Genomic DNA, 23,050 nt, shown 5'->3' with positions numbered 1-23,050 from the left:
TGTCCATAGGTATGTAACTTAAAGCAAATAAACATACACAGGTCATGTCCATAGGTATGTAACTTAAAGCAAATAAACATACACAGGTCATGTCCATAGGTATGTAACTTAAAGCAAATAAACATACACAGGTCATGTCCATAGGTATGTAACTTAAAGCAAATAAACATACACAGGTCATGTCCATAGGTTAATGATTTTTCATATAACTGACACAATATTGCAACCCTAAAGTGATCATTAAAAATGATAATGTTCCCCATCTTTGTCGTAGATGGTTAACAAAAAGCGCTTTTCACCTGTAATTGCTTGATAACATGTGGCATCATTGAATGTTTTTGAAAGGACAATGATGTCCCACTTTCCCTGTGCAATATCAATGGAACCTGAGAATGCAAAGGCCAGTCATTTATAACTGAAGGGGTGCCAGCTTAAATCCCTAACAGTGTCGACCTCAGTGATTTAACAATTTTTTTAGCACCATTGATATCAGAGATGACATTCACCTTTACTGAGAGTAATTAAAGTACCAGAAAGTGCTTTTTTATGTTCGGTAAAGAAGTGCAGCTCTTGTTTAATTGCATTTTCTTGTGTATTTTCTTCAAAACCGCAACATATGGAGTTTTCAGAAGGACAGCGGCGATATATGAGCCAACTCTTCATAAATAGTTATTTTTTAATTAAATCTGCAAGAATTGGCATGTATGAAGTTCAGCTGCTAGACACATTTAGACACATTAAAGTCCCAGTGAAATAAAAAATTACAATGCCTATTTTTTCATGAAATATTGCAACGTTTATTGTAAATAGTTTATCAATGTGGGTCATTCTCTTTTAAAAATTTGTGTGCCCTCATAATCTTTAGTTAAAATCTTAAAATGCACTTCCTTTCTGTAATGACTATCCATCTTAAATGACATATGTTAGACGGCTTGGGCGGAGCTTCCTCTAACTCCTCCCCTTCAACTGTCAATCTGCAGCCAGTTCCATTTCAAAATGCAATGACTGTTTTATACATCAAATCGCAGAGAAAGACGAAAGCCATGCCCACTATTTTTCACTCAAAAATGCGTCAAAATACGGAAGTAAAAACGATTGCAACTTCCAGTTCACGGGGATTTTAAGATCCCTCACTTTTTGGAAGGTGATTGTAGCCTCATAGGTCCTCTTTAGACCTGGTAAAAAAACAAATCTTGGATGATCTGATCCCAAGTGGGCAGTGCTAAATACAGGTGCAAATGGGATATAGAGCTCAAGCGACTGTTCATTTGTGATCACATCACCTGAGACAGGTATTAGCAGCAGGTCCTAACAATGTCATAGATACTGACCAGTGCTATTCCTAAAGCGATGTTATACGGTGTCCATCCTAGCTTGTTCAAGCATGTAGAATTGGCCAGCATGAGCGGTGTGTATGAACAACTGGGCTCTGGTTTCTGTTAGATAAAGACTTGTCCACTCAGTTCTCATCCAACACAAATCATAGTCCATTGCAGGCGGGATGCGCCTGTGAGTCACCTCTCCACCCCAGCGTTCTCACAAAGTCTTCAGGCTCTTTTCACTAAGGAATATTTTCGCCCATTTGTAGCTTTAACAACTTTGACCTAACACAAATGCTTTATTATGCATTTTTCTTCATAAAGCGACAAAACCAACAGTAGAGCATGAACAGAAGTGTATCATACTAATGGATTTGCATGCTCGCAGAGGTTATATTTGGTTTCAGCGTGGTAAGGCTAATATGGGAAAAGCGACAGTCACGTTCATGAATCAGACTGATTGCTGGCACGTCAGCTGAAACGGGGTGGGGGGGCAGAGATGACACTTTCATAGCGCTGACAGATGGGAAGTGATTTAGAGTTGGTGGCTCGCTCAGGATAGGTTAATTAGACTGATAAGCAAAAATGTGTTGGATTTGGCATGGTGACTCTGGTAGTTTGATACTGCCATTTTAAAGTCATCATATGTCTTTCCCTCTTGCCTTGGATTATTTAGTCAAGTTCGTATGGCATTTAATCAGCATGTGGGCTTACTCTATTAGACCATCCAAGCAAAGGATTTTATAGGGCAGAAGTTATATCATAGAAAATTTGATTTTTATAGCCTTGGAGCAGATTATGGAATTTTATATACTATGCATGGAAGCTATCTAAAGCAAGGCTCAAGCCCATAGGCAGTACAATGGACTTCACTGAGGTCGGGGATACAACGTTGTGTGTAGGAAAACTATATAATGTCATTGGATGAGCATGTTGAGCATGACATGATCAAAGAATTTTCATTTTGGATGAACTATCCATTACATTGATCTTATTTTTATTCTACAGTGATGCTTTGATGAATCTGTTATGTCATAGGTTGTGTGGTTTTCTGTGAGATCTGCTCTGCACTAGAAGAGAACACTGCACAGAATACTAGTTATTGTTTGGTGTGTTTGGGCTTTAATATTTAATGAAGTGAAGTTTGCAAAGATCCAAAGCAAGACCTCTGCATCTGGTATAGATGAATGAAAAAAAGAGGATTTTTTCGCTTTGAACTTTTTACATTTTTGGTCGAGAGAGATTTTAAAATGGCATTTAGACTAGCTGTTTTGCCTCTTTGTGCTGTGATATGCCTCTGGTGTCTTTTGATATAGTAGATGTAAAGAAAAGAACAGATAGAAAATAATGTTAAAGGGAACTTCTGAAGCTTGTATCAAAATGGAACATATTTTGAATGTTGTTGGAAAAGTTGTTCTTTGTTATGTTTAATAAAGTTGCTTTTGTCAGTACTGTTCAGGGCTAAAGAGAGTTTGGCCTTGATGGCAAATAGTATATTTAACAAAAAACAAAGTCTTTTACCAATGAACTTGATGTACTCTGGTTGTACAAGAGTACCTAAGGAAAGAATGTAAGATAATATTAGTTTAAACCAAAGGTGGAAGATAACAAGATGATAAAGCAAATTAATTTGAGAATGTCTTAAAGTGCCATGAAACCTAAGCGCTATTTTTGCCTTCTGGGTTTAAAATCCTCATCTAAACAACGTCAAAAGATGTGACGTGGCGATGTACTATAGTACATTGTTTCATGACAGCGCCTTGAAGGGGTGTAACATGAAGATTAAAAATATAAAGTAGCGACGACAATGTGAGGAAAAATAGCGCAGTAAAAGTACCGATACAGCACTAAAAATGTAGTCAAGTAAAAGTAAAAGTACACTGTTTTTAAACTACTTAAAAAGTACAATTCCTGAAAAAAACTACTCAATTACAGTAATTTGAGTATTTGTAATTCGTTACTTTCCACCACTGTGAGTGGGGAACATATGCGATTGGAACGCATGCGAAGCAGTTTCGCAAACTGTGCATTACCCGTTATAATGTTGTAAATAACGTTCAGTTTCTTGCACAGTTCGATCGACTCGCTTAAATAAGACGTCATTACATCGAAATAAGTCGCAGGGATTACTTTTATGTTGCCTCTCTCTGTATTTTGAACTTTTAAAGACATGAACCATGAAAAACCATGGACCACAACTCCAGGTAAAAATCTTTATAGTTCTACTTAAGAAATAATGTCACATACATCTTGAATGGCTTGAGGTTGAGTAATTGATCAGCCAGTTCCTCTACAGATATGACTGTTAATGCTAATCCAATGCAATTTAGGTTACAAATGTTTAGCATTTTTTGCATGCAGTGTTTGGGGCTCTTATTTGTTATTTTCTGCATTGTGGGGCCTAGTACACATGATTGAACAGTGTTGGAAGTGCATAAATGGTTTTACCTGGAAAACTGAGCTCATAATAGACAGACAGACAGACAGAACAACACATTGAATGGTTATTTTGTCTGAGTTGTATCCAGTTATATGCTTTATCAGTAAGGTAAAGATGTGTTTTGTTATAAGTAGCTATTTTCTATATAAATCTCCAAATTTGATTATTAATAATTATTCTTAATTCATTAAATAACCCCGACTAAATAGTAACGAGTAACTAGTACTCTGAGTAGTTTTTGAGAAGAGTAATTTTTACTTTTACTCAATTACTTTTTTAACACCAGTACTTTTACTTGTAATTGAGTACAATTTCAGCAATGTAACAGTACTTGTACTTAAGTACAAATTTCCAGTACTCTTTCCACCTCTGCGTATTTATTGAACAGCTCTAGCCCCGATTGTTTGTAATCTAGCCCCGAATGTTTTGGCCTGGAAATATAGGCCTTGAAATCATAATAATAGGAATTCAGTAACTGGACGTTTAAAATTCGCTGCTGACGCTGTGTACATGATGTTGACTGCAGCCTCTCTCCCACACATGCCGAGTCTGACACACACACACACAGACACACACACACACAGACACACACACACACACACACACACACACACACACACACACACACACACACACTATTTATTGAACAGCTCTAGCCCCGATTGTTTGTAATCTAGCCCCGAATGTTTTGGCCTGGAAATATAGGCCTTGAAATCATAATAATAGGAATTCAGTAACTGGACGTTTAAAATTCGCTGCTGACGCTGTGTACATGAGTGACAAGTCCGCTTCGGTCCCACACATGTCGAGGCTGAGACACTCCTATAGAGACACCCACACACACAGACACCCACACACACACACACACACACACGCACACACACACACACACACACACACACACGCACATACACCCACCATGTGACTGATTTCAACCTATCCCTAGAACATCACCATGCAGTTGAGCTGCTCGACAAAATAAGATATAACAGTGTGAAGGCAAAGAAGACTACAGAACGGCAATGGCGTGTGCCAAGAAACAAACAAATCTTCTTTCATTTTGTGAGAGAAGACGAAGAAAGGTAACTTTAGTGTGCGAGTACACGCAGATGAAAATGTACACTTATAACTCATGATATAAAAATCCGGATTAACACAACAAGCCCGCACAGATTTTCGTTATTCTGCTATTGCAGCATAATCTTAATCAAAATCAATGCAAAGATAGCAAAAATGTTTTGATCAATTTGGGATGCATTATTTTTATGAGGATAATGTTGCCTGTCGCTCATGTGAGGTCAGTGAGTGGTCTGTGTGAACCTTTCTTACTTGTTAAAAACATAATCCTTCCCGTCAGCGCGTGAATCTTGTCTTTCTGGTTTATTGCTTGAATGTAAAAATATATCAAAATGTCCGTCGAGTTTTTTTAAACACAATCGGGTATGAAGTAAACAAACGATAGATGCACTTTTTGGAGCTTCAAAAAATCAACACCCATTCTACCGCTTGGAAGCAAAATGATACTTGGTATTATAACTCTGACTGGATTATTAGAAAACCATATTCAGTTAGGATACCTTGAGGGTGAGTAAAACATGGGGAAATTTTGATTTGGTAGTGAAATATCCCTTTAATATCCACCTATATCTGACAAAAATTATAAATGAACATTATACAAGATTGTACAGACTTATATAAGCTTTGAGAAATGATGGAAGCTTTTGCCGCACTTCCAGTTTAAGAGAGTCTGTTCTTTTATTTGAGTCCAGTTGTTTCTAAGAATCCCACTCAATGGCGAACTCAATCAATAGAACATTGGAAGACCCTGACACATCTACCCTTGATTTTTGTTAGAGCTTCATTGAGAAGTGTTATGTTCAAGTGGATGGATGACTGAAAAAAAATGTTTTACACCACACGCTTTTTATTTAGAACATTTCTTTTTATGATATTTTGCATTTGAAAACAGTCATAAATTGTCTTTACTTAAAGTGATAGTTCATCCAAAAATGAAAATTGTGTCATCATTTACTCACCCTATTGTCATTTCAAACCTGTATTACTAACACAAAAGAACATATTTTAAAGAATGTAGGTAACCGAACAACAGCGTACATGATGACAGGATTTTCATTTTTGGGTGAACTATTTATTTTATTTTGCAACATACAAAAGCTAATGTACATGCCATGCCATCATAAAGTCCTTGTTTTCATGAGCTTAATTTACGTATTTATTGAACAGTAATTCTGAACAAGAATGGTGACTTCCCTGATCAACCACAAAACAAACACAACTTCATCTTTCTCAGTTTTAATATTAAACAGCTGCCCAGGGCTTTGGGTTTGTTTAGACATAACAAATAGCATGCTTGTCTAAAGGCGTCGTGCCTTTCAATTCCCAGGACGTGAGGCTAACACGCTTTCCATCGAAATGTAATGGCTGCCCTCTTAAACGTTTATTTCTTTTCTAATCAAAATGTTCCTGCTTTAATGTAGTCTGGCAACTCTTGATTTGCTTCAGGGACTCTTGATGGAGGAAATGATATCAGGCACAAATCAGGCTGGAGGATCAATAGCGTTTGCATGTGAATCTTCTCAGGTGAATCCGTGGCAACCCCTAGATATATTTTCTTGTCACAGAACGACTGTGTGTGCAACTTATTAGAAAGACCTGAAGGGTCTTGTTTGTTTTGAAGCCGGTAATCCATAGCTAAATCATAGAGAATTCCTAGATTCTCAGATGGCATTTGTCTTGGCGGAAATAGACGGCACATCATCGTCCCATCACTACCACCTTTCTCACTGGTTGGTTTATGTGTTGCATTTTGCAAATTATATGTTGTTGTGGCAGGTAGTTTTTTAGCCCTCTGATTTTAATTCCTCAAGAGGCCACTATATAGCTCAGCTTTAGGGTTGTAAACTTTCCTAAACGTGCAATTGTGCACTTTCTTTGGCCAATGCCCACCCAAGAGGCCAAAGCCTGCCTAGAAGACATCTCAGCTTGGATGAAAGAGCATCACCTCCAGCTGAACCCTGCCAAGACAGAACTACTCGTGTTTCCGGCACACCCCACATCTCACCATCCAACTTGGCAATACCACAATCACTCCTTCCAAAACAGCCAGGAACCTCGGAGTCATATTTGATGAACAGCTGTCCTTCAATGATCACATTGCAAAGACAACGTGGTCATGCCGATATGCCTTATTCAACATTAGAAAGGTTAGACCCTATCTCACTGAGCATGCGGCACAACACCTTGTCCAGGCCCTGGTAATCTTAAGGTTGGACTACTGCAATGCTCTCCTTGCTGGTCTTCCTGCAAAGGTTATCAAACCACTCCAGCTGGTTCAGAACGCAGCAGCACACTTCGTCTTCCAACAGCTCAAAAGGGCTCATGTGACACCCCTTTTCATCTCTCTCCACTGGCTATCAGATTCAAGTCACTTTCCCGCTCATTCTCCTTCACAACTCCTTCCTGGTGGAACATTTTTCCTAACTCAGTCCGGTCAACCGCATCTCTCACAACATTAAAAAAACTACTTAAAACCCATCTCTTCTGTGAATACTTGACAGACAAATGAGGAAAAAAAACCCACTAACCCTCTCTCTTTCTCTCAACAGGTATTGGTCTAGCTTTTGCTGCAACTAGTAACTTTATATTAGCACCTATTGTATTATTGCTCCTGTATGACATATCGCATATTGCTCCTTGAACTCTCTGTAAGTAGCTTTGGATAAAAGTGTCTGCTATATGATTACACGTAAATGTAAATATGACTTACAGGTATTTTTGGCCCTTATGGCTTGCCATACACTCTCTCCGGTCTCGTCTTTGTCCCCGCCCCTCGTTTCCTCATTATTGATTGTTAATTATTTCATGCCCCACAGCTGTCCCCCTCTTGATTTGATCCCTTTATAATGCCCCTGTGTTTTCTGTCCTGTGCTGGTTTATTTCAATTCACGTGGGTGAGGTCCTGTCTTGTCAGTGTAGTCGTTATTTGTAAACTGGTAAATGTTATCTTTAGTCCTGTCTAGTTTAGTTAGTCCTTGTTCCTGTTTATCTGTCATGTTTATATCTTTGTTATTTTACCCCCTTGTGGGTTTTTGTTTTGTTGTTATTATTAAAGTCTCTTGTTAACACCTTACCTGCTGTCTGCACCTGGGTCCTCTGTCCTTGTGTCTCACTTAGGGATGTAATGATTCACTCAGCTCACGATGCGATGCGATTCACGATTCTGATCTCACGATGCGATTTATTCACGATTTATTTTTAAAAAATGAATTGAAACAAATTTGAAATGAACAACTTCCCTTGCATTATTTCTTAAATGCTTCACGTTTCTTTGCATAATAAAATAATGTTTTATTTCAAATAACAAAAGTAAACTGCGATTTTATAACAAATTAATAATAGAAAAAGTCTCTTTAATATAAACAAACTAATACTGTCTGTGCTTTTCTTGGATTTTTTTGCATTTAAGAAATATCAGCATCCACGTTTAGGTTTGCAGTGAAAATAGCGGCTATAATTGTGTTATTAACCACCCAGCCAAATTTGAATGTAGAAAAAAATATCCAAGTAAACATAATAAGTTATCAAAATCTTGGAAAAATAAGCAGGACTCTTTGCTCTCAAATGCTGTGGGCGTGTCCGCTGTTGGCACTGAAGCCACGCCCACTCGAATCACTCAACCTGAGTTCCCAGCCAGTAGGCTTAGGCTATATGTGAATTATGTGAATACGTTTTATTGGAGGATTTGAATTGAAACACGCGCGAGTCAATTCGCGCGATGTAGATAATTCAGGAGCAGGTTAAAAGGTATGCGTATTTAGCGTGCTGTCCGGAGACAAGGCTCGAACCCAGAGCGTGTTGTGGTTACAAATAGCACCCGACAATGTTCAAGATAGCATTTGTGCACGGAGGCAGCTTAAGCCGAGCTGACACTACGGGACTGTGAGATGACTAGGCCCTTTTCACAATGACGTCATTTAACTTCCACCTTTTCGCAAAGCAGTGTATCATAACATCCGTCTTGCAACAAAGAAGGAGAAGAACTTGAACTTCTGTTTTGCCGTCGTGCAGGAATTTAACAACAGTGAAAAAAAACTGACAGAACACGTATTCAAGTACTTATCCTAGCACCTTCGCTAACACAAAAAGAAAACAAAACACTTACCTTCATAATCAAACAGGTACTGTTCAACAAAGAATTTGTGTCCTTTCTCTAGCTTTGATCTTGCCGTTAGCAAAAATTTGTCTGCAAGACGTACATCATCTAGCCGTTTTTGTGGCAGATGTGCAAGGGACTTTGTAAACTCCATTCTGAGGCGCTAGCGGAATCAACTTCTTCTTGAGTTTTACTGGCGGTTGGCAAACCAGCTTATAGGTGCATTATCGCCACCTTATGAACTGGAGTGTTAGCGGAAGTAACGATACACTGCTTCGCGGCAGAACGGAAGATGCGTGACGTCATGTGAAAGGGGCGTATTGCTATGGCGCTTACACTACATAACAAAGCTCCTTCTCATCTGTAGTCGTCTTGTCATAGCTGCACGCATACTACACACCACAAAACATTCGGTGAAGAGGCGGTCCCGACCATCAGCGAAAATACGTTTAATTTCATCTTCTTTCCTCTGTTTATATCATCTGCACTGTGATTGGCTGGATTAGTTCCACGTGGTCGTTCAATCGCGCACACAACGAGATCACTAGGCGATAATATCAAACAGGTTTGAAAATCGTAGCGTCTGGGATAGCTCGAGACAGGTCCAGATCACGTTGCACACCTGCTTATACTTAACGATCTTCGGCGACCGAAACGATCTGAAGGTTTTATCGCAGACCTTGGAAATCTGTCCGCGACAGCAAAATCCAGCCAAAAGTCACATAGCGTGAGCTTGCCATTAAGGCGGGCATACACTGTACGATTTCAGCGAAGTTCTTGTGAAATACCAACTCTGTAGTACGAGTAAACCGTATGTGAAGTAAATATCAAGCTCGCGATTTATGTGCCCTCACTGTGCAGTCTGATTTTCGCTCTGCGACTTGCTGCTCTCTCACTGTGCGTGTGAAATACACACGTGGGAACTCCGATCACCTGGTGTGGCAGTTTACTACATGCTTTCAACGAAGAAACGCACTGCCTTGGCCATCCTCGCAGTTCTGTGTGTCGAAACGCCTAAAAAAGAGAGAGACGCCGGCATATGCGCAGGTGGCTTGGAAGACGCGGCCAATGTAGTTTATCTATTTTGCAACGCGAACTTGAGATAAGCAACAGACCTCACTCTTTGCGTTTTATGTCGAAGAAAGATTATGCGTTTGAATGGATTGTGGCTCATCATAAGATCTTCAAGCTAAATATAATCTGTTCACAGTGCATACAATCTTGTATTTTACCCAGACTATCACAAAAAGTGATACATACTCCTACCTACTTACAAAAAATACATCATATTAAAGCTTCACTTGTATGTTTACATCAGCAAACGTGTATTTCACTGCTTTCATGAGCTGATATCACTGCCATTTCTCTTGAAATTGTGCATGTTTAATGTAAATGGATGATGGCCGCGAGACCTTCTTAGAATGTCTGTGGAGGACTTTCATTTCCTCTTTGAGAAAGTGACTCCACACAATAAGACATGAATTTTGCTACCATAATTCGACGAGTTTTGCCTCCATCACTTCTGTCCACTTCACACGCCGCGAAGCCATGGTTTGGTTTTAGCGCAGGCGCAGTGAGAGAAAACATAACGAATTTAGAAAAATCGGTTCGTAGCTCGGCTTCAACAGTGCGATACACTCACGAGCGGCGACCAACATTTCTGACATGTCAGATATTCGTCCGACCTTCCGATTGCCGGTCGGGAGAGGGTAATCGGCTCTCGAATCCTACTGTACACTGGACGACAAACGACGTACGGGAAAGGATAAATTCGGCCCGACTCAAAAAGGAGTCGTCCGACTCAGAATTCCCCTCAAATTCGGACCGAACTCGCACAGTGTATGCCCGCCTTTAAGGCGGACCGCACAGTGAGAGCACATAAATCGCGAGCTTGATATTTACTTCGCATACGGTTTACTCGTACAGTGCGAGTTGGTATTTCACAAGAACTTCGCTGAAATCGCACAGTGTATGCCCGCCTTTAGAGAGACAGGCTTCATAGGCAGCGTAACGGAAGTCCATTTGAATTATAAACAGAGAGCGTATTTGCTATAACCAATCACATATTTAACAACTACTATGTTCTCGCTACAAATGCAATCAAAAGTTATTGAAAGTGAAAATTAAACGTACGTTTATACAAAACTATGCTCCAACGGGCGTTTCGGCCGCCATTTTATTTTTTCGAGCTTGAGCCTTCTCGACCAATCACGTTCCTCGCATGTTGTTATGGAAACGACAGGTCTCCGTCATTGGTTAGCTGTGAAAAAGGTGCTTGACAGGATGTTTTTTCAGAAAAGTTGAACTTTTTTCCAACCTCAAATACAACCAAGCTGCAGAAAAAGACGCTGGCACTGGTGTTTTTAAAAGCGCTCAGGACTTTTTTTTGAAAACACGGTTTACTCCATAGGATTATAATTTAAAACAGACGCTAGCAGCTTCAATGAAGAAGTCAAGCTCTGAACACAGACAGCTTTGTCTATTTGTAGTGGTTCTCTCTTGAGCTGATAAGGTAGATGCTGAAATTGCTGATAGCGAACCAGCCGGGTCGATTGTCTGTTATTTGGCGTGAGATTTGTTTAGTTGGGCAGAGTGAGAGCCTGAAAGCGTGTGCGAAAAGCTTACAACCCTGAGCTCGTGATTGAGCAGACACCTGATGCTAGGCGCTCTAGTGATAGGGGAGGGGCTATGCATGCTCGAGCCCCGTTTTAGCCCCGCCCAAAAAATCCTGAAAAGAGAATTGGTGAAAAACTGTTTAACTCCACAATACGCCCTTTTCACATGACGTCACGCATCTTACGTTCTGCCGCGAAGCAGTGTATCGTGACTTCCGCTAGCACTCCAGTTCATAAGGTGGCGGTAATGCACCTATAAGCTGGTTTGCCAACCGCCAGTAAAACTCAAGAAGAAGAAGTTACTTCCGCTAGCGCTGTGGCTACCCGATCCGTCCCGGAAACACGATTTGTTCCGCGCATGCGCGAAACTGACGTCACTTCCTGTTATCGGCGACGTTTTACGACAGTCTTCTCGACCTGGGACCAGCTCGGAATCTGGCAGGGGTGCATTTCTCGGCATTACACCTGTTCCGGGCGTCTTCGAATTTTATCATCAAAGGTAATTAAATTGCGTTAAGCGATTTTATAATTAAAAGGAGAACTGACAATCTGTTACAACCTGGGTCATGTGCTTAATTTACAAAGTTATATTTAAAATATCGAGCTACATTAACTGTACTTGTTAAATTCCCGTATAGAATAAGAAAACGATAGAACCCTTCACAGAGATGCTAATGTTTACATTAAAATACTACTATGAACCATTAGCTTTTACCATTAAAACCATTACAAATTTCTTTCTTTGTAGTGTGATTTGTGCATTATTTTATATATTAATTATAAAATCAATTTATATATAAAATTGGTTAAATTTATGTGATGTTTTTATTGACCTTTATGGAGTTTAATTTTAGTCAGATATCAGATAATATGATATTTCTTTTAACTGCAACTTTTTCATGCTTTTTTTCTTCTTCAAACAGGCGACAGACTCTTCTACACCGGCCCAATTAAACAGTACATGCGGCTAGTTGTCCTGTCCGAGGAAGACAACCTGATGGTTTTGGAGATAAGACTTACAGAACCATATTTAGGTTTAGACTTAAGATAATTTACTGGCCTTGTTCCAGGCATGTTATTTGGTTACAGTTTCCAAAAGGAGCCTCGTTCTCAGGCTTCAAGTTTGTATAGAGCCTCGTTCACAGGCTTCAAGTTCATCAAAGAGCCTAGTTCTCAGGCTGCACACCTGATAATTTAATTGCACGTTATGTAATTTTGTGTTCTCTTTGGAATCCCAGACACATTGCAAGCTTCATTGACCCAGGATCCTGGACTGAAAAAACAGGAAGAGACCTTGAGGTATGTTTTAAATGATGGAATTGTGTCAAGCAAATGTATGTATATAACTAAACATGTTTATTCGACTGTGCTCTGGAATACTTGATTCTGATTGGCCAGTTGCAACATTCCAAGGTTTGATATTCCCAGATAACAAGCACACAAAACTAATAACACATGGTAACCCAGTCTTTATCACACTGTCAGGCTTTATTCTGCGATAACAACCTGCTGCCTGTACATCATCCCTTACCTAAAAATTGCAGTTGTTTTTTAAACTAACTGTGGATGCACTTTTCCTTTTCCAGTTTTTTCCTCAACAGTCCAGTGGGGATTCTTGTGGTGTCTACATGCTGATGGTAAGAATGTTTAATTTATCAAAGCTGTTAGATAATAAAACCAAAGTCTTACAGTGTTATTTGTGTTTCACAGTATGCTCTCAGCATCTGCACATCATGTCCCTTAACATTCACAGAGGTAAGCTGGATTTTCACACAAGTATGTCATTGAACTACTGGTATGTGTGCATTTTTTTTGTGTGTTTGAGGGTTTTAGGAGGAGGTGCCATTGATTCGCCAGTGGTGGTGCATTAACCTCATGGAAAGATTTTGCCTAGAAGGGTATGATAGATTCTACAGATATAATTTCAGTATCTTGGCTGTATTAAGTTAGCTAAAGCTATTACATAGAGTTCATATACATTTACATATATTTTCAAAGGCATGGACAGAGGTTTGCATACTGGACCGAAGAAGCATCCCAACTCCTTCAGGGGATCGTTGAGCCTGTGTTTAGGGTGTCGAAATTCACCACCACCAAACTGTCACCCAGCAGAAGAGTTGTGGATGACAAGGACATTGATAAGGTTAATGATTATACAGTAGTGGTTATACATGAAGCATTTGCATGATTGCTGAATAAATAGTATAACTGTTGTGCCATTTTACTATGTAAGGAATAAATGACTATAGGCCATTTAATTAGTCAACCAATTAGAATGAAGCATAAACTTCATTTACTTCAATAGGTGCAGCAGCCAACCATTGTCCGAGACCTAAATACAGCGTGGTACTGGGTACAGAATCACAGACACTTATTCCGTGGGGAGGTGACAGAGCCTGCCTTTTTGCAGATGAACAGGGGTGATCAACAAAATGCCATCAAGAACCTCTTGGGGGGTCAATTCTCTGAGGCGAAGGATGCCTTTTTGTTTATATTTCATTACCAAGAAGACATGGAAACATTTTTGTCGTACTGTGTTGATGACCAAGGCCTAAAGGTCAATGCTATGTTCTACAAAGAGAAATGTAGTGTGTGAGTGTGTGTGCGCGTGTGTGAGTGAGTGAGTGTGCGTGAGAGAGAGTGTGCATGTGTGTGCGTGTGCGAGAGTGTGCGTGAGCGAGCGTGTGTGAGGAATGGAACAAATGTATAAATAAATTGAAAGAATATATATATAACTGTATTCTGTGTGTTTCTTAAATGCAGTTAAATATCTAGAACAGTTATGTAGAACCTATCTTTAGAAAATGAATAGAAAGAAAACACATCTGTATGAACATCTGTATTTTCCAAATTGTGTCTAGCAAATTTAAACAATTCAGTTTAATTTGACCATTTATTTAATTCAATGAAGTTAATTTGTGCCACATATTAACCAAATTTTAACCGAAATGGATCGGGTAGTTATTTTTTATGACCACCTTAAAACAAACATGCATTATAATTCAGCAACAATTTAACAAGCCAGGAAATATCTCAAAGCATTGTAAGAAACAAATTAAGAAAAAAGAAACTTATACAGATATAATAAATACATTTATTAATAAATGTAATAAAAAATATATATATTAAACTCCGAGTGTAAAACAACAGCAGTAACGGTATAGCCTACATACCCGAAACTGCCGTAAAGTGTTTCGATTTATTTCAGACAGGAAGTGACGTCAGTTTCGCGCATGCGCGGAACAAATCGTGTTTCCGGGACGGATCGGGTAGCCACAAGCTCTCAGATGGAGTTTGTCGGTACACGATCCGGGATGCCTGCACGATCCGTTCCGCGCATGCGCATAATGACGTGTAGACATATGATAATTCTGTTTAGCGACGACACTGCACGATCTGTTCCACGCTTGAGCACCTTTGTACCGCGACTTTCACTACTGTCCACCTCTGGTCTCATGTCACTTCTGTGTGCACACTATGCGTTGAAATACTCTGTAACGTTTCCCCAGACTTGTTTGTAGTTCTTTCTTCATGTAAGTGCAGATAGTCTAGGCAGAAATGCATATTATGTTCCTTATTGTGTTCTGTAACACCATTGAAGGGATTATTCCTCATTTAGATTATATAGATAGATATATTAGCCTATTATAGACCCATACTAATACAAAACGAGTCGATTTAAAGTAACTAATATTAGCAGCTTTTAATAAAAACCGTCTTTGACAATACTACTGACCTCAGATCGAAACACGCAAGTTAAGTAGGCCTAATGCCATGCAGCAATGAATCGCAAAGGGGAGTATGGAGGAAACTGAAGGTTTGCAGTGACAGACTCTCAAGACTCAGACTTTATTCCACATGTAACCAAAATCGTGTATGTTCATGTAACAACTCCTTTATTATTTTGGATTGGCAGCCACGTAAACACATCGTAATGCATAGCGTAAGCTACATTTTAAAACATCAAAATAGACCCGCCGTGAACTGTTAAATGAAAAACACGACGTAGCCTACAAAAATATGCCGCCAGTTGTGCCGTCTGGCCGTCAAGCGTTTCATCGCATGCTTGATACCAATAGTGTAGGGAAACCGTGAAGTTGTTTACTACGTCATTATGCGCATGCGCAGAACGGATCGTGCAGGCATCCCGGATCGTGTACCGACAGAGTTTACAAAGTCCCTTGCACATCTGCCACAAATACGGCTAGATGATGTACAACGTTGTAACAAGCAGAGTGGGACGAGAGAGATGCTCGTCATCACTCGCGCCACCGGCCTCGCGCAGTTCCCTCACGGCCCTCGTCCCGCTCTGCTTGTCACAAACGTCTTGCAGACAAATTTTAGCTAACGACAAGATCAAAGCTAGAGAAATTATACAAATTCTTCGAACAGTACCTGTTTGATTATGAAGGTAAGTGTTTTCTTTTCTTTTTGTGTTAGCGAAGGTGCTAGGATAAGTAGGAATACGTGTTCTGTCAGTTTTTTTCTCAATATTGTTAAATTCCATCGCGACGGCAAAACGGAAGTTTTTCTTCTTGTTGTTGTTTGTTGCAAGACGGATGTTATGATACGAAAAGGCGGAAGTTAAGTGACGTCATTGTGAAAAGGGCTTATTCAGTACTACACAGGCACGTGCAGGGGGGGATGGCTTTGGGGCTTGAGCCCAGGCCCATTTTCTTCCTCGAGAGAAAGTGCCCTTTTTCTGGGATTTTTTAAATAAATGGATATATGAATGTGCACGCGTATGTGTTTCTGTTTGCGCACAGCTTTCCTTGTCAAACAATTAGAAAATGTCAGTTCAGGTCGGCAAATGTTGAGAGTTCCGATGCCTTTCTCCCATCCGCATCTCCACGCAAGCACAGCTGTGTGTGTAGCACGTTTGGCACATCAGGCAGAGAGCCACAGAAGTGAAGACCTCCCTCCTTTAGCGTTTGTCTTGGTGTGGAGGTGAGTGGTGATGAACAGACTAGCTTACATGTGCTTTCGAATTCACACGAATTATCCAAAAGACAAACTGCAAATATTGTTTTGCTAACATCCATCACTTATGAGCTAATGAGTAAGCTAAAGGCAGTATTGGCATACATGCTAACTTGATGGAGAAACGACAGCTGAACACAGTAAAATTAATAACGTCATCAGAATCGCCTCATTGATATGTAAACCAGGCATTAAGTAATTAAAATGTGCTAACTTGCATACATTTGTCAGGCAATTAAGATGAATAGGATAAACAAAATAACTAAATCATACCACCAGTTATTAGTTAATATAACTTACATCAAAAGTCTTTTCCCTTGAAATGTTGTGTTTAAATATTCAGATATATATGCAGCTTGTTTTGGGTTAATTTAGAAGAAATCTACAGAAGCAAACAGACGAGGGTATAGAAGGCTTAAAACAAACACCTTAATGTGTATTTTGGATATTTCCTTTCCATTAGAGCAAAAGTAGACATGAAAGCAAAATAGACCAACATCTGAAACTTGAACAGTACATTAAGTGTCCTGCCTTAAACAATAACTTGATAAGTTTGATGTCAGACTCCTCATCTACATCCATTTTATATGTTGTGTATGCGCTGATAGATCTAAACAGCCCTCCCTCAAATGTGAAACAAAGTTCTTGTCACCATTAGTGTGTGTGTGCGCGTGCGTGGTACAGTAAGTGTAATTATAGCAACAAAAATAGTATTAATAATAATTAGTTAAGCTGCTGTATTTTTGTATTTTGTCAATCATTTTTTGCAGTGTGTTTTAATTATTTTTGCAGGTTTTTGTCCTGTAAAATAACAAATTAGCACCTACTGCCTTTTTCAGTTTAGTGTGAAGTTCATTGTTGGTGTCCCAATAACACCAAAATAATTAAGTTTATTGGCTTGTGCAAAATAAATTATATTATATATATAAATTATTAGTGAAAATATGTCATTTTCCTTTGTGCAGTCATTTATCCTAACTATATACTTGAAACTTTAGCATAGAAAACATGCACATTGTGGCTTAATTTCCTTTGTTGTTGCCTGTTCTAAGAACAGTGTTCTTTGGATAAAATTTGTGAATTCTACAGAAGACCATTGTTGGAACATGAAACAACTGGGTGAGTGTGAGGGATTTATATAAATAGTTATTTTAATATATTTAACATTTTGTTTGGAAAAAATTAAAACAAATATGAGAAGTGCCCTTTTTTCCACTTGAGCCCATAAAATGTCTGTGCACGTCCCTGGTACTACATACATACAGACGTGCATAGTCTTTGTAATGTGTTTCAGCAATACATTTCTAACATCTATAATGTGTTTAGAAACAATTCTCAGAATTCTCTTTAAGCAAATAAAAAGTATTTTTATTGATTTATTGAAAACGTTTTGATTACATTTGTTAGCACATATTGTTACTAAGGCAACCTTAATGGCTGGAACACACTACAAGACTTCTAAAATCTGAACCATTTTTTTTAAACTAGACATCATACACTTGCAGACTTTTTGAAAGTTTCAGATAGAAACACACTAACTGATCAAATCTGCAGACTGGCACAGACTTTCTGCAACAAGTCCAGACTGAAAATCTGGGCAAAATATGAGCTAAAGTTTTGTAGTGTATTTCAGCCTTAAGTTGTGTGTGACATTTTCAATCAAAGAAAACCTTACTTTAATTAGCCTCGTGTAATTCTTAAGAATTTTAAATCATTGACACCACCCACACATCATTGGCCTGAACAAATCTTTCAGACTGAATTCAGTTGATCTAAATCAAGCTTCTTTTTACTCTTTGTTTATGCTGCAGTTATTGTTCTAGATCAAAATGTTCTGTACATGCACTTGATTGGGATTTGTGATACACCTCATTACAGATGCTCAGCAAAACTGCACACTATCTGAAGGCACTTATTTAATCCTACTGCAGATCTTTTTCAATACCATTCGTTCACAGGTTGTTGACAGATATTCCCAGGTTATGCTGTATGATTGGCGTTTTAACATCTAAAGGACAGATTCCCCTCCTCTGTCCAGCATGCTAAATATTTAGTCGCAGGCTTACGATTCACATTTAATTAACCCACTCTCCACACACAAATAAATCAATATGTAGATCTGCAGAAAACTACTCGTGTTTGGCCCTGGAACAGAAAACAGGGTCCACAAGCTTTTAAAAAAAAAGGTTTTTGTTGATCATGGTTGAATTTTAAAAGGAGTAGGTCTAACATTAGAGAGCAAAAGGGAAATCAGGCTGTCGTTTTATATCCTCAACAACAGTATAGGTTCTCACAAATTATTTAAGTGTTAATATCTTCATCAGCACCAATGGCAGTTATAAAAGATAGAGTACACTCTATAGTTGGCAGTATTCACTCATGCAAAAATGTAGTGTGTGGTGATGTTCTCATAAACCTAATTATTCAGTGTCAAGTAATTATCGTCAAACAGGGATACATGTATGTGGGGGGACTTTTTGCCACACAAATATGGGATCAGAATTGTTGCAATATTCTGAATAAATAAACTATGATCCGCAAATAAATATAGAGAGTTTCACAAACATTTTTTAAATCCACATATGCACAAAAAGCGAACCATAAATATATGTTAGACGTTCCACAAAAATAAATGGAATTCACAAATAAATACAATGAGATTTGCAAATAAAAAATATTTACAAATTTATTTCAATGGCATTTATTTGTAGATCACTTTCTGCACATTTGTGGATCGCTTTCTGCACATTCGTGGATCGCTTTCTGTGCATTTGTGAATCGCTGCACGCATTTGTGGATCAGTGCACGCATTTGTGGATGGCTCTCTGTGCATTTGTGGATTTTGAAACATTTCTAACGTCAAAACGCGCACACAATCCACAAATAGGTGGACTCCGCCCACTATCTACGCAAGCCAATCGGGTAACTTCCGCTTTCGTTGTCCAATAGGGCACGTTCTAACTTCAGCCAATCACGTTTTGTTCTGCACTAAGATTCAGGGAGCTAACATGGCGGCTAGTGGCGGTCTAAAATGCGTGATATACTAAGAAATGTGAATGGCCTCTTCTTTATACTACTCAGTAATGATTGTTTGTGTTTATATGCATTGTCCGTATGTTAGTAACAAACGACTGAAATGTTTATGACTTGATAACAGCGTGCACGGACTGGGGTGGACAATCCCGGTGACTGGGGACTGATTTGGTCTGCTGCAAGCCAGCCGTTTTATTGTCTTTATGTACCAAAGTGATAAATTCCGATTTTGGCATTCGATAAAATATAATCTGTTTCCCCGATACTGCATGGGTAAGCAGCTAGTTCGCGCCGCACACTCAGCGTGGCGTGGAGTTTCAAGGTGCGCAGCGTTTGCATTGCAATGCGCACTGCAGCTGTCGGTGTAGGCTACTACCAGTATAACGATGGCAGAATTAACGTGGGGGAAATCATCAGCACTGTGAATTTCTATGTCATTCATAATTCAAAATAAAACGTAATTTAATCAGTCATCTCTGTTTATCCCATTCCTGAATGATCTCTGCTGCTGTGGCTAAACTGTTCTGTATAGGCTACTGTCTAACTCTTTGCCATGACAAAAATGATCACTGTAAGAAACACTACCCATAACATTAACAATAGTAAGCTTGTCTTTATAGTGGTAGCAGCGTAAGTAGGCTATATTGCAAGATGACCATGTGGGACAATTCTGTCCACAATTCCCCACACAGAAATACTGTAGTAGTATAATACATTTACTATCATATGAACAGCTCATATAAAGTTTCCCATAATAACGCAAAGAACATACATCAGAATTAGAAGGAGCTTTATTGCCCAAATGTGCTCTACGCACGAGGAATTTGTCTTAGTGACAGAAGCTGCCAGTGCACATACAGTTGAAAGTGACAAGTGACGAGACACAGGTAACAAAATATAAAAAATAAATATGTAATAGACAATACACATATGAAAAAAAACAATATATGTCAAAAGAGCAGCGGATGCTATATTGTATGCATGTGCTACATACACTCACCTAAAGGATTATTAGGAACACCATACTAATACGGTGTTTGACCCCCTTTCGCCTTCAGAACTGCCTTAATTCTACGTGGCATTGATTCAACAAGGTGCTGAAAGCATTCTTTAGAAATGTTGGCCCATATTGATAGGATAGCATCTTGCAGTTGATGGAGATTTGTGGGATGCACATCCAGGGCACGAAGCTCCCGTTCCACCACATCCCAAAGATGTTCTATCGGGTTGAGATCTGGTGACTGTGGGGGCCATTCTAGTACAGTGAACTCATTGTCATGTTCAAGAAACCAATTTGAAATGATTCGAGCTTTGTGACATGGTGCATTATCCTGCTGGAAGTAGCCATTAGAGGATGGGTACATGGTGGTCATAAAGGGATGGACATGGTCAGAAACAATGCTCAGGTAGGCCGTGGCATTTAAACGATGCCCAATTGGCACTAAGGGGCCTAAAGTGTGCCAAGAAAACATCCCCCACACCATTACACCACCACCACCAGCCTGCACAGTGGTAACAAGGCATGATGGATCCATGTTCTCATTCTGTTTACGCCAAATTCTGACTCTACCATTTGAATGTCTCAACAGAAATCGAGACTCATCAGACCAGGCAACATTTTTCCAGTCTTCAACTGTCCAATTTTGGTGAGCTCGTGCAAATTGTAGCCTCTTTTTCCTATTTGTAGTGGAGATGAGTGGTACCCGGTGGGGTCTTCTGCTGTTGTAGCCCATCTGCCTCAAGGTTGTGCGTGTTGTGGCTTCACAAATGCTTTGCTGCATACCTCGGTTGTAACGAGTGGTTATTTCAGTCAAAGTTGCTCTTCTATCAGCTTGAATCAGTCGGCCCATTCTCCTCTGACCTCTAGCATCAACAAGGCATTTTCGCCCACAGGACTGCCGCATACTGGATGTTTTTCCCTTTTCACACCATTCTTTGTAAACCCTAGAAATGGTTGTGCGTGAAAATCCCAGTAACTGAGCAGATTGTGAAATACTCAGACCGGCCCGTCTGGCACCAACAACCATGCCACGCTCAAAATTGCTTAAATCACCTTTCTTTCCCATTCTGACATTCAGTTTGGAGTTCAGGAGATTGTCTTGACCAGGACCACACCCCTAAATGCATTGAAGCAACTGCCATGTGATTGGTTGATTAGATAATTGCATTAATGAGAAATTGAACAGGTGTTCCTAATAATCCTTTAGGTGAGTGTATATACAAGTTATAAGGTGCTTTATACAAATCGTGTAAGGGAATGGGATAGCTGTATGATATATTAAATCAGTAACATATGTATAATAAATAAATATGAGTATAAGTGAGTAGTTTAGTATTGGACATATTTATTGAACAGTGGGGAGAACATTTAACTGTTCATGGGGTAGATGACCTGAAGGAAGAAACTTTATTTGGTGCTCAGTGCTCTGTAGGTCCGACCAGACGGCAGCAGTTCAAAGAGAAAGTGTGCTGGGTGTGAGGGGTCCAGAGAGATTTTGCGAGCCCTTTTACTCGCTCACTCTGGATGAGTACAGTTCTTGCAGTGGGAAGGGTATTACCAGTGATTCGCTCAACAGTCTGAAATATCCGCTGTAGTCTTCGGAGGTCTCGAGTGTTTGTATGTGTCCCGAGCATGTAAACTGAAATTGAGAGAGAATATGTCGCCTCTAAATGCAGCAAGTTTTAAATGACTTCATCGATCAACACAAAGTTACAATGGTAGAGAACTTTAATAAACTTGATCGCTTAGCAACCTTCAAAACAAGTCTTGTACGTCTCTTGACGTACACGAAGTGGAGGAGCGATTTTTTTATTAACAGACTGATTTGACCCTACCTGAGCATGCTTGTTTTTTCTAAACAAAAACATGTAAAACAAAATAATTGCCTTTTGTATTGCAGTTAAAGTAGCCTAGTAAAAACAGGCTACTGACACATTTTTTATTAAAACTGCGCATCGTTCTGTTATCATTTTTATTGAGGTTCTGTAAATTTGCACCAACAAGCCCATGCAATTTGCTTTTGTTTTCATATGTTCATATTTTCTTATATTTAACTTCAGCTGATGGGATATACCTTGGTTCTTGCGTCTCATTCTTCAGTGTTCTGCATTTACCAATAAATAGACTACATAAAAAGTACTTATTTTGATTTAAATTTATATCTTTATCATTTAAAAACCAACAATGTATGCTAACTCCATTTAGGAGCTTTTTTAGGCCTATTTGGCACTAAATATAGAAGGAATGCGGTTATAATATAGCAAAACGCGCTATTGAACTATAAAAAAGCCAATATCACTGCAAGGAAAATTCCTTCACCGTGACAGCGCTACGTTCCCGACTACATTACAGTACATTACACGTCACATGTCTTTAGGATGTGTGTGAACGCACGCACAGGTTCCAGAAAATCACTGGCAGTGTGAACCAAAATCAACCGATCCCGTCATCCCGGAACAAATCTTCCGCATATTTTCCGGGATCTCTGTA

The 23,050-nt window shown here is 39.2% G+C and overlaps 1 protein-coding gene across 1 annotated transcript; it reads left to right on the top strand.

The window, feature by feature from the left end:
* The first annotated feature begins 11,868 nt into the window (after positions 1 to 11,868).
* LOC130570952 (structural maintenance of chromosomes protein 5-like) lies at positions 11,869 to 14,268 on the top strand. The gene is made up of 7 exons (XM_057361502.1): positions 11,869 to 12,046; positions 12,786 to 12,846; positions 13,134 to 13,184; positions 13,258 to 13,302; positions 13,381 to 13,445; positions 13,546 to 13,690; positions 13,853 to 14,268. Exons 3-7 carry the CDS (start codon positions 13,176 to 13,178, stop codon positions 14,141 to 14,143), a joined length of 555 nt encoding a protein of 184 aa, XP_057217485.1. The 5' UTR covers positions 11,869 to 12,046; positions 12,786 to 12,846; positions 13,134 to 13,175; the 3' UTR covers positions 14,144 to 14,268.
* The last annotated feature ends 8,782 nt before the right edge of the window (positions 14,269 to 23,050 follow it).

This window comes from Triplophysa rosa, linkage group LG2, assembly GCF_024868665.1.
Source record: "Triplophysa rosa linkage group LG2, Trosa_1v2, whole genome shotgun sequence".
Taxonomy (NCBI): Eukaryota; Metazoa; Chordata; class Actinopteri; order Cypriniformes; family Nemacheilidae; genus Triplophysa; species Triplophysa rosa.
Note: the sequence above shows the minus strand (reverse complement) of the source record. Positions and strands in the feature narration are given on the sequence as shown.